Here is a 19735-nt window from a genome sequence, read left to right as displayed (position 1 = left end):
AATGTTTGTGGGTTTATCTTTTTATCATAGTGTCTTTTCGATTTAATTTTTGCTTCGACAACGTTTTCTCGGGCATTTTTCTGAATTGCGTGGAGTTGACTAACTAAATTTACAAGATATTCGTTGTAAGTTGCTAATTTATCGCCAGATGCTAAAGGTTCATTTGACGGAATTCGTGCTATTTTACCGAAGATTAATTCGTAAGGCGTGTGTTTAGTTGCTTCATGTACACTAGTGTTATAATTATACATCGCGAGACTTATCCATCTATCCCACTGTTTTTGTTCTCTTGCATATTGCTTTAAATATTCTCCTAATGCGTGATGTGATCTTTCTAATGAGCCGTTTGATTGAGGATGGAATGCGGTTGTACGGAATTTACAAATTTTAAATATTTTAGCTACCTTTTTCATTAAGTCACTGATAAAATTTCTACCCTGGTCTGTTAAAATTGCTTTCGGAGAACCGAATACACAAATAAATCGATCGACGAAAGCTTCGGTTACCGTTTCGGCAGTTTGGTCGGATAACGGTATTCCCATGCTAAATTTAGTGAGTTGGTCTTGTAGAGTTAAGATATATTCATTGCCACGTTCGGTTTTAGGCAAAGGTCCTACGATATCCATGGCGACCTTATCGAAAGATGATCCGGGTGTATCGGTAATTATCATAGGTTGTTTGGTTTTTACGCGAACTAGTTTCTTTAATTGGCAATGTAAACATTGTTGGATAAAACGCTGTACATCTATTTTTAAATTTTCCCAGTAATAATTATGTTTGATTCTATTATACGTTTTAGTTACTCCGCGATGTCCCCCAGTGGGTAAACAGTGCGTTTCTCCTATTATTATTGGTCGTAGATCTCTAGGTGGATATTTAACTAATCCATTGCAAATAATTAATTTAATTGGTGCGTCAAGGAATATTAATTGTAGCTGATTTTTGACATTGTTCCACGGTACATTGTTAATAAAATCCGTTTTAGCAATACTAAGTGTTTCAATTTTTAAATTTTCAACAGTTTCTTTTAAGTTATTTAAAGCGGTTATGATTCGAGATAAAGTTAATGTTGGGCCTTCTCGTTGTTCTTCGCTTATCGGCAATATTATATGATAATAATTTTTTACTTTAATGGTTTTAGGTTGATTTAACATAAGATTATTTAAATTTGGAAGTTTGTTTCGTTCGAATAACTTTTGCGAACCGGAATCTAAAGGTTTACCGTTTGTATCAACAAAATATGCTATGTTGTCTTTACGTAAGAATAATAGATCGCGAGATTCAATTATATTATTTTTTATTATTTGCTGATTATTAATAGTGGGTTTACTATAATTTTTGATATTGATCTCTTGGTTATTGTCTATATTTTCTTGTTCCTCGTCTTCATCACTGTTTTCTTTATCAGGCGGATCATTTCTATCGTCTAACAATATAATGTTATCGTCTATTTGCTCTTTTATTAAATCATCTTGATCGGTAATTCGACGTCGTGCTGTCCGACTTCTTGTTAGTATTTTGTCATGTGTAGGTGAACTGTGAATTAATGCTCTCTCTATTATTTGTTGATTTGGTTCATCTAATTCTTCTTGGGTAAATGGTATCGAGTCTGTATTATTTTTAATTGCATTTTCGTTTTCTTCGGTGTCGGAAAAATGTAATTCGTAATTTTCTTCCTCGCTATCAGAAAGATGCGATTTGTAATTATCATTTTCTTCAGTGTCAGAGAGGCGTAGTTCGTAATTATCATCTTCCTCTGAAGAATCGGAGAGATACAATTTATAATTATCTTCTTCTTCGTCAAATTCTCTTTGCGTTTTTAAGGTTGTTTTAGCATTTTCAGAGATTTTTTGTTTCTGTCTGCCCTTTCTAACTGGTTTACAATCGACTTCTTCAAAGTTTATAGGATTTCGTGATAATGCATCTGCGTTTACATTCATTTTACCTGCTTTATATTCCACTTCATAATTGTATTCCGCTAATTTTAGTCTCCATCGTAATATTCTCATGTTCGCATCTTGAGCATTCTTAAACCACATTAAAGGCTTGTGATCGGTTACCAGTGTAAATTTTCGTCCATATAAGTATGGTCGAAAATGTTTAACGCAATAAACTATTGCTAATGCTTCCTTTTCGTATGTATCGTATTTCAGTTCGTTATCTGTTAAAGTACGAGATGCATAAGCCACTGGACGATCCTTATTTATTTCTCCTTGCGATAATATTCCTCCTACTGCTATCCCAGAAGCATCCGTTGTTAAAATAAATGGTTTTGAAAAATCAGGATATTGCAATACGGGCTCTTTACATAATAATTGTTTCAATATTTCGAAAGATTCTTCTTGAGTAATCGTCCATTCAAATCGTGTATTGTTTTTTAACAAATTAGTTAATGGTTTTGCCAGTTTTGAAAAATTCGGTATAAATCGTCTATAATATCCAGCGAGTCCTAAAAATTGTTTAATGTTTTTTGGTGTTTTGGGCCTAGGAAATAATTTTACTGCTTCTAACTTCTTAGGATCAGGTTTAACTCCATTTTTACTAATTATATGCCCTAGATAAGTTACTTCTGTTTTTAAGAATTCACATTTGTCTGGTTGTAATTTTAAATTGGCCTTTCGAAGCCTTTCAATTAATAAATTGTATTTCCTTTCGTGTTCTTCCAATGAGGCGGCGTAAATAACGATGTCGTCCATATAAACAAATAATTCCTGGCCTTGTAGTCCTGATAATACTAGATCCATTAAACGTTGAAAAGTAGCAGGTGCGTTTTTTAATCCAAAAGGCATTCTATCGAATTCATAATGTCCAAAAGGAGTGGTGAAAGCAGTTTTATGGCCATCTGCAGGATCCATTTTTATTTGATGAAATCCGGAAGCTAAATCACATACGGAGAAGTATTGCGCTCCTCCTAATTGATCAAAAATATCGACAATATTCGGTAATGGATAAGCATCTCCGATTGTTTTATCGTTTAAAGCTCGAAAATCTAAAACCATTCTCCAGCGTTTATTTCCTTTCGAGTCTTCCTTTTTGGGTACTATCCATATGGGTGTATTATACGATTGCGAAGATTTAACTATACCTCCTGTCAGCAGTTCTTCTACTTGTTTATTTATCTCTTCCTTATGAGATTGCGGAAATCTATATTGCCTCGTGTTTATCGGTCGATCATCCGTTGTTGAAATTTGATGTTGTAATATTTGAGTGGCAGTTAAATTTTCTCCAGGTATGTGAAATCGGTCTTGACTCTGTGTAATAAGCCTTATTATGCCTTCTTTTTCTCGTGCGTTTAAGTGTTCCAAACGTAGTAGGTCGACGATTTCTGTAAGACGATCCTTTCCAGATTTTTCTGCTACTACTAGACACTTGCTACGGACTGGAGTGTTAACAGCGTCTTGACTTAGATTTTCACGCGGAGTTAACTTCTCCATGCAATCTTTTACTAATTTTTTCACATTTTCATGTTTATGTTTAGATTTCCTCTTTCGCATAAATTTATCTATCATTTCCTGAGTCTTAATTTTTGATAACGCCAAAATTTTCGAAGATGGTTTATTTTTACTCTTAATACTGTCATTAATCGTCATTTTTTTATTAAAATGTTGGATTTTATCCAGTAGCTCTTCAATTGTTACATATGTATCCTGATTTTCTTTTCCATTAATTTTCGAGAGTGATTCAACCTTTGGAAATTTTATATTTTTTAGGGAGGATAGAAAACTTCTCCCTTTTATATTTTTAAAAGAAGATTGTGTCGAATTGCGTAGCGAGGTTTGGTAACTTCCCTCCTCGCAACCGACGGGGTCTGGAGAGGTTTGGTAACTTCCCCCTCCGGGAATGATTTGATGATTCGGAAAAGTACAGAAACTTTTCCCTTCAAAGGATGTAGAGTCACTCATTTCTTTTAACGAGGTTTGACGGCTTTCCTCCCCGTTTTTAGAATTGTTCAATAATTTTGGAGGGACTTGACAACTTCCCTCTCTACTTTCAGGATCATTCTTATTTTCAACGTTATTTTTAATTTTATCTTTATCTTCAATTTTATCTTTATTTTTAATTTCCCTTTTAATTTTATTATTTGACACGTCATCATTTTTGTTTACTTTGATCTTAGTTTTATTTTTACTACCATCTTCGAATTTTTCATTATTATTAATAATGTTAACGTTATTAATGTCTCTATCGTCGAGTTCATCGTTGTTAAATTCATTTTGCATCTTAAGAGTTTCGTCGCTTTCAGGTTGTATCGTCGTCTCTTGCGTTTTCCTTAAACTATCCTGGTTAAGATCAATTTTATGGTCGTCGAGCAGTTCACTCAGGGGCCTGAGTCGAAGGGTAGGCACTCGAATTTCAACTTCTTCGTCCAAAGTGCTTATGACATTCAAATAAGCTTTTCCCGACACGTTTTCCACGATAGTATCTCCCAAATATATTCCGTGCGCTAATTTGATTTTTGGTAAATAACCTACTTTTATTTCTGGATTTTTTATTCTCACGTAAAACAAGGATTCTGATCTGGGTGATGCTACGATAGTTTCTGGAGAAGAAAATGTCACGCAGTTTCCAAAAACGTTTAGTCGTTCGTGTGCGTAATCGATAGTTGAAGCTGTTTGTTTAAAGAAATCGTTTCCTAATATTCCTGATTGCGTAATCGGAAAGTCATCGGCTACTATGTGGAATTTTACTGACTCGCCGAAAAGAGTAAGAGCGATTTCTCCGAGTGTATAAACGGGGTAATTATTTATACCATTTAACTGTAAAACGTTATTATAATTAATATTTAAATTTTGAGGCACAAAATTTTCCTTAATTATGTTAGGACCGGAACCTGTGTCTAGCATAAAAGTTATGGGCAAAATCATTTCGTTAATTTTTATTTGGACAGTAGGTACGCGACTCTGTTTGTTAAGATTTACAGTTACGGGCCGAATTTCCGAAGGGTCACTTTTTACGCATTTTTCTGTGAGGTCGACGGGCGTAAGGTCTGGTCGGACCCCTGCGGTACGCCCGATTTCGAGGGGCCGTTCCCATTTCCCGTGTTTCCTTCTCTTTTACGATTATTACTTGCAATGCGCAATTGACAATTTTCAATTAGGTGCCCGTTTTCTTTACAATAACGGCAAAACGTTCCGTCAGCAGAATTTGCTGGATTTGCAGAATTTGATTAGGATTTGAACGGCAGTTTTTAGCTGTATGGCCCAAGTTATTACAAATTTGACAGATAATTCTGTTTTGATTATTAAGATTTGTTTGCTCGTTTTGTTTTTTCCAACAATTATTGGCAGAATGGCCCGGTCGGTCGCACCACTGGCAAATTATGGAGATCTTATTGTTAAAATTACTTATTTGGTTATTAGAATTATTTAGGCGGCAATTTTTTGCATTATGACCCGGTTTAAAACATAATTGACATTTTATGGTATTTTCCTGCACCATATTTATTGATCGTTGAGCTTGAGGATCACGTAATCGACACTTTTCTGCACTATGTCCGCGTTTTTTACAAATCTGGCAAATTAGGATTTCAGTGCCTAAATTATTTTGTTTAAAAAAGTCTGCCATTTGCATAAGTTTCCTACAATTAGCTGCTGAGTGGCCAATTTTAAAGCAAATTTGACAAATTCTGGAACGATTTTCCTGTACATTATTTCGGTCGGAGTTAGCAGGTCCATGTCGTAAATCTGTAATAGCACGAAGCTCTCTTTCTATGCGTAGGGCATCTGTTACAGTCGCCTGTACGTCTAAGTTCGAGCGATCCTCTGCTCGATTTCGGGTTTTAGGCCTCGGATGAAACATTTACACATGTCTTTTTCTAAAGATGCTCGCACGTCGTGATCTGTTAACGCGTGTTCTGAACTACGATAGGCTTCTCGTATCTGTTTTCCTAAGAGTTTTACACGATTAGCATAAGTGACGACATCCTCGTCATTCTTTTGATATACGTTTCCTAATTCTCCCTGTAACTGATACACATTTTTAGATCCGCCGTAAATTTGTTTTAGATATTTAGTTAACTGAGCTACTGTTTCGAAATCTTGATCTCTAATTGTTCGTCGCGCCTCGCCTACTATTCGCGTTCGTAAAATTTTAGTAAATTGAGGCTCTGCTTCATGGGGCAACATAGACTTTGCCTCTTCGCATCCTTCGATAAAATAATTTAATGGGATATTTTTTCCGTCGAAAAATGGAACGGCTTCGACCGCGTATTTTAGGGTAGCAAACGGATTACCTTGCGCCATATTTTTCACCCTTTTACTGTCACTTGGACTTAGTTTAAAATTTAAGTGTTCGTTCTCACCACACGGTCTAATAGTCTCGTCACCAGAATCGTCGGAACCGTACTCGGGAGCACTAGGTTCCACTAAAAACGCTTCAATTTCAGGTTCGTTAGCGTTGAATTTAATTCGTTTAGGGACGCGAGCGGAGGAGGCTGCTGGAGTGGATGTGTGAAGTGTATCTAATACATCTGATTTAGTTTTCTTTTTGTTTTTTATTGCGGCATTAAATTGTTCTTCTATTTTATCTTTATCGGAGTTAGACCTCGTTGTCATTCCTACCTCTCAAAAATTGCACTTTTCATCCCGGACGAGCCCCCAATTTTTATTCTTTCTATCAAGTCTGTTACGTCCTGATAGATGTAGAATTTTTTCGTTGGGCTCGGCGATCGACGTAAACGGACCTGACCGCACGAGCCGAGCGGCACGTTTAGGACTTGCTACGGGTCAGCGACTGGAAGAGTCGTTTTTACTCCGTCAACAAGTCAACCGCTCGTGGTTCCCTTTTTGGGTCAAGGAATTGAATCCCTATTACCCGGGGCGGAACCTTTATGCGCAATTTGAGAGGGAAGGTGTGAGGGGGGTGACGAACGAGGAGGGTGTGGTTAAATGAAAAAGAACAAAAGTTTAATTTATTAAAGACAACATTTTAATTTGATTGAATTTATAATTAGGATACAAAAACTTAATTCTTAATCGCATATATTAATAATTTTATTTATGTATTCTTTACAAGTGTATGTGTGTGTGTGTGTGTGTGTGTGTGTGTGTGAGTGTTTTATTTTTCCGGAGGGAGGACAGAAGAAATAATAAAATAAAGAGAAATGAACTGACTTACTCGTTGCAGAGTAGTTTCGGATCGCGTTGAATATGTTCGGTGGTTCTGAGCAGGCGCCCCGTTGAGGGAAGGTGTTGTATAGGCGTCGGACCCTTTTGTAAACGAGTGGGCACCCTACTGCGGGATGGTGTCGTCAAGGTAATGGACCCTCTACTTGAGATGCACCACGAGATGGTCGCGACAAAGTATCAACTGATTTTACTCTTTGATTCGCGCCCCCGAACTACTCGAAAAACTGTTTCGAGAAACTGAGCTAAACGGAATAACTGCGCAAACTGCTTGAAAAACTGTGTGTGATTGTGTCCGGAGCCACCAGAACACGGGTTTTTATACTCTTTCTTTGGGGTAGATCCCTTTGGAAAATCTTAGGTTTTTGGAGCGGGGATCGAATAGGAATTAGTCTTGTGAGAAGATTTTTAATGTGGGGGAGGATGGCGTCATTTTTAGCTAATAGGATTGGGTTTAGATGATTAGGTTACTTAAAATGAGATAGGCAGAAAGGGGCCCTAACGAATAAGGAATAGCGTCGTTTCGGGTCCATATATGATGGGGGTAGGTTTTTGAGGTGGCGTAACCCGGTTGGTGTTAATTAGTATAGGTGGGGTGCATCTCAGCGTCTTAAGATCTGGGTGGGCGTAGTCTTTAGACCATACGATGGAATGATGGGTGGTCTATAGAGGTGCTTGCCCCGATTCTCGGCTTTCGGATTGGATGGTTAAAAATCGGTATATAAGTTCGCAAAGCCTTGGGCCACTGATCTAATAAATTTGACAGTTTACGACTGTCGCGTGCCCTTGGTGTCGCGTGGAGAGTGCGACTAATGCATCTCGGTTTCCCAGACCTACTAAACACGTGCGCCGTATCAGGTGTCGCGCCTTCTCGGCATGCGACTGCGGTCATTCCCCGATCGTTACTCGGTAAAACCCTATCTACTAGCTAGAGTTCCCGTAGGTGGAATCCAAGAGTATGACTAGTTGGTGCCAGTTTTTTCTTTTTATCTCTTACTCTAACCGTCTGGAGTCGGTTAAGGACTCCAGCTACCGCGAAGTTTTGACTTTTACGGTTTTTCTGGCGACGATAGGCACGCTGAGCGGCCAAGGTATTTTGAAATATACAAATGCTATTTTTCTCCGTGAGAAGATTCGAGCTCCTGGTGTCTCATGAGAAAAACAGCTCTGGCGTTATAATATTTCTTAAGAGTTTTGTTGGTTCCGCGTTTACTAGGTCTGGTATTTAATGAAAAGAAAAGAATCGTGTAGTCTGATCAGGACGTAACAGTACTATGATCAAATGGAATTCTTGAATGACACGATGATTTCCAGACCGTAAGTCAACAATTCTACAATTTCAAAAGCAACAATTTACAATTATATAAAATAATTATTTTTAAATACATATATATATATTTTTTGCAGTTCTAAAAGTAACATTTCAGAAGACTTGTCACAAGCCTCGAATTTCAACGACACAAGTTCCAGTAACTCTAACTTTGACAAATGTCCAAATGTGGAAAATGAAGATAATGAGAGTCTATCCGGAATAAATTCAAGTGCGTCCGATTTTACCAGTTTCTCGGAGCACACTAAACGTAAGTTAATAGTTTTATTTTTAATACTTAAATAATTTTTAACTCTAAAACTAGATTATATTGATTACTTTGATTATGTTATATGTAATATAAGTATATAATATGGCTGTATTTGCTTTGACGCTTTTAAGCTCTTCTTCTTTGTCTTTCTCTTTCTTCAGAAAGAGAAGAAGCGCTTTTAAAGCGCCAAAACAAACAATAATAAACCTATATATAGTGTATATAGTGAGTTATTTGTGAAACAAATAATTAAAATATTATATTGTTTAAGCACAATAAATGATAAAGACCACATCTACAGTGAAAGCGGATCTTGGTGCTTAATAATAATCTGTATGAACATTTTTGCTATTTTAAAATAATTTATAGTCTAAACTGTGCAAGATTTTATTCAGCTTGTTTCAATAAAATCTCGCGCAGTTGGATTATAAATTATTAAAAAAATAATTTTTAGTCCAACACAATCAAAGTCAAAGTACGTAATTTCACGAATTATTAAATTAACAAGCAATTTAGTAATATCGATGTTAATTAACTTATTATATTGTGTTTCAGGTCCAAGAAAGCAATCATCTGATGCTGAGTTCAAAAAAGATTTATTAAAAATATTATCAGAGGGTAGCAAAACTCCTGATGGTGTTGAAGGATTTTTGTTTCAATTGGGTGATATTTTAAGAAAATTGCCATATAAAAGTAGAAGGCAATTTGAGATTAAAATTATGATGGATGCGTTAAGAGCAGAAGAAGAGGCAGGACTTTTATAATTTACATTAAAAAAAAAAAATTATTAAAGTTAAAAATATATTTTAAGTTAAAGTTAAAAGTTATATTAAAAAGTTATATTTTTGTTTTTTTTAATGAATTATTTATTATGATAAAAAATAATAAAGTACAAAACTATATAAGGATTTCATGTATGCTTACAAAATTATTTAAGTAATTAATTAAAATATACATTCAACTATACATTTTCTGCAATTTAAAATTCATTATTCGCAGCTTTCTCCCATTGCCATTCAACAGCGCCTTCATTTACAAAATAATTGGCAAATTCTTCCCTGTAAACCCTGGACAAATTATGCGAAATAATATCTCGGTTAACCTGATCTCGTATCTTTTCAATGCCAAGCGATATTTGCTGCTTGTTGTATTGTTCATTGTATTGTAAATATCGCCTTTCTTGTGGACGCTTTTCAAGTTCTTTAGTAATAATCAAATTGTGTAAACAAACAGTGGACAATATCATCTTTTCGGCTTTCAAGACATAAGTATTGATTGGTCTTCGAAAAATTCGCCATCTCGCTACAAGTATGCCAAAAGCACTTTCGACAACTCGTCTGGCCCTGCTGAGTCGATAATTAAATATTTTTTTCCTTAAATCTAGCTGTGATCTTCTCGGATAAGGTCGCATCAAATATGATAGTTGATATGCCTCATCAGCTACCAAAACGAATGGCAACTTGTATTGACCAACTGCAGAAGATGGAGGCACATTTAAAGTGTTTGTATCTAGTCCTAATTTTATTTTGCTATTGGCAAAAACTCCAGCATCGCTACGACGACTTTCTGCTCCTACATCTACCAAAATAAATCGACAATGTGCATCTGAAATGCCAGTAAGATTCAAGCTATGCGCTTTCTTGTAATTGTAATAGAAGGAGCCACTATGAGGAGAAGCCTGTAATTTGAATTTTAAATTAATTTATTATATGAATGTTAAATATAAAAGATGTCTGAATAAAACGTTAATATATTACTTCTATTACAATGTGTTTTCCGTCTATTGCCTCAATGCAGTGAGGGAAATTCCACAATGTTTCAAAGTCTTCTGCAATCTTTATCCACGCATTCTTGCTTGGTAATGGCATAACTAAATCCTTTAATTTAAGCCAGATTTCATCACAAGTTTCATGGATTATTTGTGAAATAGTGTTTGGAGAAACTCGAAATGCATATCCTATTGATCTCATGCTGTCTCCACTGGCTAAATACCTGAGGCAAATTTGCAGTCTTGTATAAGAAGCAATTGGTTCTCTAATATGTATTTTCTTTTCAATTCCAGGGCCTACTATTGAAAGAAGGTGCTCGAAGGTGTCAATATCCATTCTTAAATAATTGAAATGCAGTGAATGATCAGTTTCTCTTAGCATGGTAATTAAATTATCACTATCATCACCAATTATCACCTTAATGAAACCGCTGCTCTATTGAATAAATGAGCCTGACCCATACACTTCTTTTGGATTTTCTTTTTGACAAGGCAACGTAAACGGAATATAACTTCAGTAAAGTTAATCTCACTTTCTCCTTTCGATATTGCATCATTGGAATTTTCAAGTATGTCTTCATTAAATACTTAATAGATTCAGTCACCATCATTAATTTATTATTATCCATGACCAAAACTTACAAACTTCTACGGAAACTAAATCGGAATGCGCAAATATAAATGTCAACATCGAGAAATATAGAAACAATGACGCATTACGCATTACGATTTCAGTGTGCCCTGTTCACACGATACGGAAAAATGACATAAATGTGTCAAAGCAGTTCAAAAAATTATTTTGAATTTGTAAATATTAATTATATATATTAAATATTAATGCAGTAATAATTGTTTTTACAATTTGAGTAATTATATTTTATTTTAATAAACAAATTATTAATATAAAATTATTAATTTTAAAATTATATTTATCCTTGATGCATCATTGCATCTCTTTGACGCATCATGTGAACATAACACACAAAACTTGCGTGATAGAAAAGAGCGGAATAGCGCTGATTGGTTGTTTCAATGACGCACTTTCTATTCCGCAGTCCTATTACGCACCATCTGATTGCGGCCTAACAGTTCCGTGCCATGGGGAACCCAGTGGTTAAAAAGCGGAACGGAATTGAAACGGAATCATTCTGATTGGCTACTTTCCATCTAGTTTCTTTTCCGCTACTGTTCCGTTCCGCTATTTCTTCCTTCGTCGGGATGCACCCTAAGCGATAAAAAAGAGGATCACGTACCTTTTCATCCTGTTAGTACAATAGCATCAAGCCAACGCGATCGCACCAATGATACATGCTGCACATGCTTGAATGCTACTGCCGCGTACATATTTGTTCCATGTGGACATTTGTGTATTTGTAATGAATGCCAAAAACGATTGCAAGATCATAAATGTCCACTATGTTGTACAAAATTTACCTACTGTATTCGCGCCATAACAATATAAATACTGTATAATTTTACATCAGATAAAGAAGATATCGAATTAACAACATAGATCTCTCTCTCCCTCTCTCTCTCTCCCTCCCTCTCTCTCTTTCTCTCTCTCTCTTTCTGTAAATTTAAATCGCTCCTGATGTCAAAGTTATGATTTTTTCTATTTTATGTGTGTAATACTTGTGTGCAATGTGTATGTGTGCAATAAAGTCATGCGTGCAATCCCAAGGAGAACAGAAAGTCAAAATAATATCAGTTCGACATCATATTGACTTTCTGTTCTCCTTGGGATGTGTATGTGTGCAATGTGTATGTGCGCAATACGGTCATGTGTGCAATGTGCATATGCGCAATAATATCCTGTGTGCAAAGTATTAATATCATTTTCTTATTTTGCGTATTTTTTACGGTCATGTGTGCAATGTGTATGTGCGCAATAATATCCTGTGTATAAAGTGTTAATATGATTTTCTTATTTTGTGTATGCTTTACGGTCGTGTGTGCAATGTGTATGTACGCAATAGTCATGTGTGCAATGTGTATATGTGCTATACGGTCATGTGTGCAATGTGTATGTGCGCAATAATGTCATGTGCGCAATGTGTATGTGCGCAATAATATCCTGTGTACAAAGTGTTAATATGATTTTCGTATTTTATATGTGCATTACAATTGTGTGTGCAATGTGTATGTGCGCAATATATATGTGCGAAATAATATCCTGTGTGCAAGTGTTAATATGATTCCTTTATTTTGTGCGTGCCTTACGATCATGTGTGCTATGTGTATGTGCGTAATAAAGTCATGTGTGCAATCTGTATGTGGGCAATAATATTCTATGCGAAAAGTGTTAATACGATTTTTTTATTTTATGCGCATATTTTGTGCGCAATAATATTGGGTTAGAGAAAAAGTCTTTTTACAAATTAGAACGTAATTGAAACATATTTTTAAAATTGTTTACAAATTTTTTGTTAAACCAAGTATGTGCCGTTTTGATTAATGATCTTCTGCCATTTTCGGGTAGAGCCATTATTCCATCGGTGTGTATATGTGTGTAAAACTTCTGATGCTTCTGGGCAAAAAACCGAGACAAGTGATTTTTGCAGGTCTTTTTTGATGTTAGGTTTACTCCATTAAGGGAGTTTTGCAAAGACCGGAACAAATGATAATTTGACGGTGCAATGTCAGGACTATACGGTGGATGCATCAAAACTTCCCAGCCCTCTCTCAATTTTTGCCGAGTCGTCAAAGATGTATGTGACCTGGCATTGTCATGATGGAAGACGACGCCCTTCCTATTGATCAATTCTGGCCGCTTTTCCTGAATCGATTGCTTCAATCTCATTAGTTGTTGATAGTAGAGATCAGAATCAATTGTTTTGCCTGGCGGCAGTAGCTCATAGTGGATGATTCCCTTCCAATCCCACCAGAAACATAGCATTACCTTCTTTGGCGTCAATCCGGACTTTGCAATTGTTTGTGGTGCCTCACCTCGCTTCGACCATGATCATTTTCGAACATTATTGTTGTATGTTACCCACTTTTCATCGCCCGTTGTCAATCTTTTCAAAAATGGCTCAATTTGGTTTCGCTTCAGCAGCGATTCGCAAATGGAAATTCGGCCCATTACATTTTTTAGCGTCAAATCATGTGGCACCCAAACATCGAGCTTCTTTGTGTATCCAGCCTTACGTAAATGTCCTAAAACGGTTTTATGATCAATGTTTAGTTCCTTAGCTATGTCATAGCTGCTTATATGACGATCTTTTTCAATTTTTTGGAAGATTTCATCGACATTTTCCACAATAGACCGACCAGAACGAGGTGCGTCTTTTATATCAAAATTTCCATCTCGAAATCGGCGAAACCAATTTGCTGCTGTTTGTCTAGTCAAAGCATCCTCTCCATAAACACGACAAATTTTTTCTTTTGCTTGTGCAGCGTTTTTTCTTTTTTTATAATAAAAAAGTAAAATGTGTCGAAAATGTTCCTGATTTTCACTCATTTTCACATTTAATTTAATGCACCAATATCGTTCAAATATATGATAACTCTATTTTAAAATGTTCTATAAAATGACACCTTTCCAAAAATAAATAACCTAATATGTCACAAAATAGCGCTATGTCAAAAATCAATCAGATCTCCATCTATCAGCAATTTGTAAAAAGACTTTTTACCTAACCCAATATTATGTGTGCAATGTGTATGTGCGCAATAATATTATGCGTGCAATGTGTATGTGCGCAATAATGTCATGTGTGCAATGTGTATGTGTGCAATAATGTCTTGTGTGCAAACGTACGTTTGTATTTTTAATTTTTAAATGTGCGCAATAATGCTTGTAGGCAATCGGGAATGTCGGCAAAATGTTGTAGGCAAACGAAGATGTTGGCAAATGGGAATGTAGGCAGTTGAACCCCTCTCTTTTAAGATTACCGCGCCGTTCTAGTTGGAAATAAGCCGTGTAATAATTTTTATTTTTTTACCGACGAGCGTACCGTAATTCTGTTTTTTTACACTACAAAAAATATGTTTATTTTCCTTTCGGGAGGGGGGGGGAAGTAGTGTAACAGTACGCGCTGTTACAAAGCGCCGATCGGGCTCCGCGTAAACACTCCCCATTGCGGGCCGCATTCCGATCCCCCAACTCGGGGGTAGTAGCCCGAGAAGGAGTAGCTGCCGGGTAGGGTAACCCCGAGAGGGGGTAGCGCGACCGGTATAAAAGCCGGCTCGCGGGACAGACCAGCACCATTCCTCCGAATACGACTCGGACAAGCCTCAGGGCGCATTCTGAAACTCCAGTCGTACTCGCTCCCGTCCTGACAGTTGGAAAAGTAGCAGGGCGTTTTTTGCTTCGGCCGGGTGTTCCCGATAACCGACTTCCTGTCACTTCCAGATTTTCGTCCAACTAGTAGCAGGGCGTTCTCTGCTCCGGTCGGGTGTTCCCGGCGTTCGACTTCCAACATTCCGTCGATCTAGTAGCAGGGCGTTCTCTGCTCCGGTCGAATGTTCCCGACGTTCGACTTCCAACAATCCGTCGATCTAGTAGTGAGGCGTTCCTAACTCCAGTCGGGTGTTCCCAACAATCGGCTTCCAGAATCCTCGTAAGAGAGACGATTTTCTTTCTTAGGACGCAGCGCACCAGCAACTGTCTACGACTGATCCAGTCCAGATACACGCGGTATCTTTATTTGCATTGTCTTTGTTCTTCCTTAGTATTAACCGACCGAACTAGACTAGATTAGAATTAATTAGATTCATTCGTTTACTTCCGGAAAAAGGCGCACTCCGACCGAACACGTTTATTTATTTACGCGCCTCCGCTGGTTATTTATTTTTTTAATAATCCATTCTCATTTATTTACGACAACACCGTTACAATAATAAAATACCTATGTATTATTATATAAAATATTATTATTATATAAAAACCCGCTTCGTTACATATTTTTATGCAATAATTAAGAATAATAATTTATTGTTATATATATATTTTATAAAGCATGAGGTAGAATAAGAAAACTAATTTATCATTTTAAAATGATATATCTTTTTATTCTCAAGGGGATGCTGAAGTCATTTTGTTACCGACCGAACTTCTAATTTTCTGGAAAATATGGCATTTTTTATTGCTTTGATAGAATTACAAATCCTTTAGTGTAAGTAAAGTACACATGCTAATCTTTCGGCAGTTAGTAAAATTTAAACCAAAAAATTAAAAAAATTTTTGAAAATTTACCGACAATGTCACTTCAAAGAATTATATCTTTTATATCAAAATTATACTGCTTCAATCTGCAAAACAAGGGTATGTGCTGAAGAAGAGCGTATGAAACAATAATGGAAAACCAAAAAAATAGAGCTTAGAGACTTATTTTCAAAATGCCATACTTTTCCAGATTTATGCAAAGCATGCGTGCAATATAGAAGAATAAAGTAAAAAAGAGCTATAAATTAGTTCCGGGATTTTGGAATAAAGGCGCTATACAGTTCTCAGTGCTATCTGTCATATACAGAATCTTTTAGGTTAGTTATGTGTGTGTTCAGTTGTGTGTGTGTGTGTGTGTGTGTTTGTGTTATGTGCTACGAAACCCGGCTGAAAAAAATGGGTTGAAGGCATTCTGAAGGATAAAAAAGTGTATGTATTACACATAAATTTTGCAACATTTTTGCAAACATTTATATTATTTAGTTACATACATTCATATTCTAATTTCTGTAAAATACTTTTATTCATGTGCTTTATATGTATATATTATGTATATTAAGTGCTCCATATTATGTATATTCACATCAAAGTATCTATGTAAAAAGTTAATATCATTTTGTATATTGTATATATTTTTATAATAAATGTATATGTCATATAACTTATATATAAAACATGAAATATAAAGGTATTTTTAGTTTTTTGTATGTATCATTTGTAAAAAAATCTTGATAAAAAATAACATTAATTTTGTGACTTGCAATAATTTGTTTCAATATATACTTCTTTTAAATACTTACAATTAGCCTTATTTTATGCGTTTACTTTGGTATCTAAAATATACATCAAAATATAAAATTAATTTCTAATTCAGTAGAAAAAAAACATTGTAGTCTTACACCAGAGAGGAATGGTAAAATATCATGTATATGTAATAACAAATAAATCACTTTTCCACTGACATTATACATAACTTTGCAGAAATAAATTTATTCTGTGAATTTTGAATGTGTAATGCGGTTTAAAACACAGTCGAAATATGTCTATATTTTTGAAATAATAATTATGATTTTTCACGAATCACAGTGGTTTTATAAAATGTTCAATTTTAACAGTTTTTATTGGACTGTACTTGAGACAATATTATATTTTGCCATTTCTCTCTGCTGTAAGACAAGAATGTTTCTTTTTTACTGTAATAGAAACATTTTCGATTTTGATACGTATTTTAAATACCAAGTTAATCACATAAAATAAGGCTAATTGTAAGTATTTAAAAGAAGCATATAATGAAACAGATTATTGCAAGTCGCAAAATTAATGTTGTTTCTTTTATCAAAATTTTTTTACAAATGATAGACACAAAAAATTAAAAATATCTTTATATTTCATGCTTTAGAAATAAAAAATATAGCATATATTATATACATTTATTGTAAAAAGAGTATACAAAATAATGTCAATTTTTTAGAAAGATATTTTGATATGAATATAGATAATATGTAGCATATAATATACATTATATATATACATAGAGCATATGACGTAATAAAAATATCTTACAATAAAGAATAAGACAAGCCAGAGGTGGTTTCCTCGTGGACTGGCATTAGAAAATTCTTATTCTTGTCTTCAAGCCAGAGGCGGTTTTCTCGTGGACTGGCAATATAGAATAAGACAAGTCAGAGGTGGTTTCCTCGTGGACTGGCAATATAGAATAAGACAAGCCAGATGAGGTTTTCTCGTGGACTGGCATTAGAAAATTCTTATTCTTGTCTTCAAGCTAGAGGCGGTTTTCTCGTGGACTGGCAATATAAAATAAGACAAGGCAGAAGCGGTTTTCTCGTGAACTGGCATTAGAAAATTCTTATTCTTGTCTTCAAGCCAGAGGCGGTTTTCTCGTGGACTAACAATACAGAATAAGACAAGCCAGAGGCGATCTAACGTCAGCTCACAATTTTTAATAAATATTGTCACAGGCGATCTAACGTCAGCTGACAGTTTAGAAAAAAGAGAGCTAAAGGCGATTTATTCGTGAACTGGCAGATTTTAAGAAATATTGTCAGAGGCGATCTATCGTGAGCTGACAGTTTTTAATAAATATAGTCGGAGGCGATCTAACGTCAGCTGACAGTTTAGAAAAAAAAGAGCTAAAGGCGATTTATTCGTGAACTGGCAGATTTTAAGAAATATTGTCAGAGGCGATCTAACGTCAACTAACAATTTTTAATAAATATGGTCAGAGGCGATCCAACGTCAGCTGACAGTTTAGAAAAAAGAGAGCTAGAGACGATTTATTCGTGAACTGTCAGATTTTAAGAAATACGTATTTTTTTTAATTAGTAATTTACTACACGTGTGGTTTGTTTATGTTTTATCGGATAATTTATAAGGTCATTTAACCTTTTTCTCGCAATTAAAATTCTATCGTATGGCTGTATGATGTACATACGAGACGAAATAGACTTATACAAGGTGTCTAATAGATATAAATTAGATATAATGAAATATTTGATTTGAAAAATGTATGTATAATACTATATATCTAATTGGACAAATATGTTATATGCTTTCCATATTTTTATTCTTACGTGAATAATACAAAATAATAAATAAGTTAATTAATTATTCAATACTGTGACATGACGCTTTTCGAGCGCCGTCACAAGGGCGATAGCCCGGCCGAGGGAGCAGAGTCCTGGAGTTGCTTCTCGCGTTGAGAGAGCAACCCGCGAAACTCCACCATTTTCGTGCGTTGTTGTATATGTCGTTCCCGTTTTGTGTTTTTATTATCGTTTAAGTAGTAAGGCGAGACCCCGTGCGGGCGGCGTTGCGTATTTTGTGCCTCAGGGCGAAGATTCAGCATCGCCATAGAGACCGGACGCCGGGGGATCATCAACGGGTGTCGCATGTTAGTGACCCCACAGCAAAAAGGTCAGGTACCGCGATCCTGTCGCCTCCGCCATCCAAGCCCTATCGACTAACTCCGCTTTGGTTTTAGCCACAAACTCGCAAAGAAACGCAGCAGCGGACCTCGCCCGGCTGCAGACGGCATCGAGGACTCCGAAGATGCTGCATCCGGAGGGACCGGAGTATGGCCCGGCCAGCCTAACCAGTCTCTTCCGGGAACATCGAATGATCAACGCGATCCGAACCGGATGAGGACCGGATTGAGGAAACCACAGAAAGCGGGGGGGGGGCTGGATGAACTGTGGGCGGTTCTCAGGGGCCCCCCTTTTTGGAAAATCGGCAGGATACGCAAGAAGGCGACGCGGAATTAGAAGGACCAACGTGCAGAGCCGAGAAGAGTCACTGTTCGGTGTGCCGCAAGAGTACGAGGACCAACGCCAGGATTCAGCCCAACGACGTCGAAGACGCCGGCTCGATGTAAGCCGCCTCTCGGGTAGCCGTAGAGTTCCGTCCGGTTATGGCTGGTAGCGTGAGTCTAAAGTTCTGTGTTTAGTGTCTCTCACACGACTAACCACGATTTTGATACCGTGAGCGCGTTTTGGCGCTCAGTTACCGCATATCCAGCCGGCTCCGGATATCGCGTAAAAGTCTCTTCGTCTTGCGTGAATCAAGCACCGACAGTCTTTTTCTCGTTGCCGTTTTGATTATCGTTCCGTTTCGTTACCGTACCGTTTTTCCGTTACCGTTTCTTTTTTTGAGATACCGTCTATCTGCTACCGTCTTCCTTACGATACCGTTTTGTTACCGTTTTTGTCGCGTTATCATAGTACCGGAAGTACCGTGGTTAAATGTCCGCGGACGGATTTTGCTCGGGAACGTTCTCCGCGAGACCGCTGTTACCGCCAAATTAGCGTCTCGGCGAGAAACGTGAAAACCCGCAAAAATAGCCGCTCCGCGACATATCATTTCTGGCCGTTAGGCCATCGGCGTTCGAATCATATTTGTTTGGCCTTCATCGGTCGCATTGTATTGTCGTGTTACGTGCTATCCGTTTCGCTGAGTATCGTCGGATCAGCTGCGAATTATCGTGATCGCGTTTCCGAAATTTCATGTAGTTATCGAAATTTGTTCTTGTTACCGATTTATTGAGCGAATTGCCTTACTGCCGCCGTATTAAACTATTTCC

At 36.5% G+C, this 19735-nt stretch overlaps 1 protein-coding gene across 1 annotated transcript; it reads right to left on the bottom strand.

Moving 5' to 3' along the window:
- Nucleotides 1-12823: 12823 nt before the first annotated feature.
- LOC136998106 (histone-lysine N-methyltransferase SETMAR-like) lies at nucleotides 12824-14429 on the bottom strand. Its single transcript, XM_067350236.1, has one exon. It carries the CDS (start codon nucleotides 13930-13932, stop codon nucleotides 13435-13437), a length of 498 nt encoding a protein of 165 aa, XP_067206337.1. The 5' UTR covers nucleotides 13933-14429; the 3' UTR covers nucleotides 12824-13434.
- Between the last annotated feature and the right edge of the window lie 5306 nt (nucleotides 14430-19735).

Source organism: Linepithema humile, chromosome 2 (assembly GCF_040581485.1).
Source record: "Linepithema humile isolate Giens D197 chromosome 2, Lhum_UNIL_v1.0, whole genome shotgun sequence".
Classification (NCBI taxonomy): domain Eukaryota; kingdom Metazoa; phylum Arthropoda; class Insecta; order Hymenoptera; family Formicidae; genus Linepithema; species Linepithema humile.
This window is presented reverse-complemented; position numbering and strand designations above follow the sequence as displayed.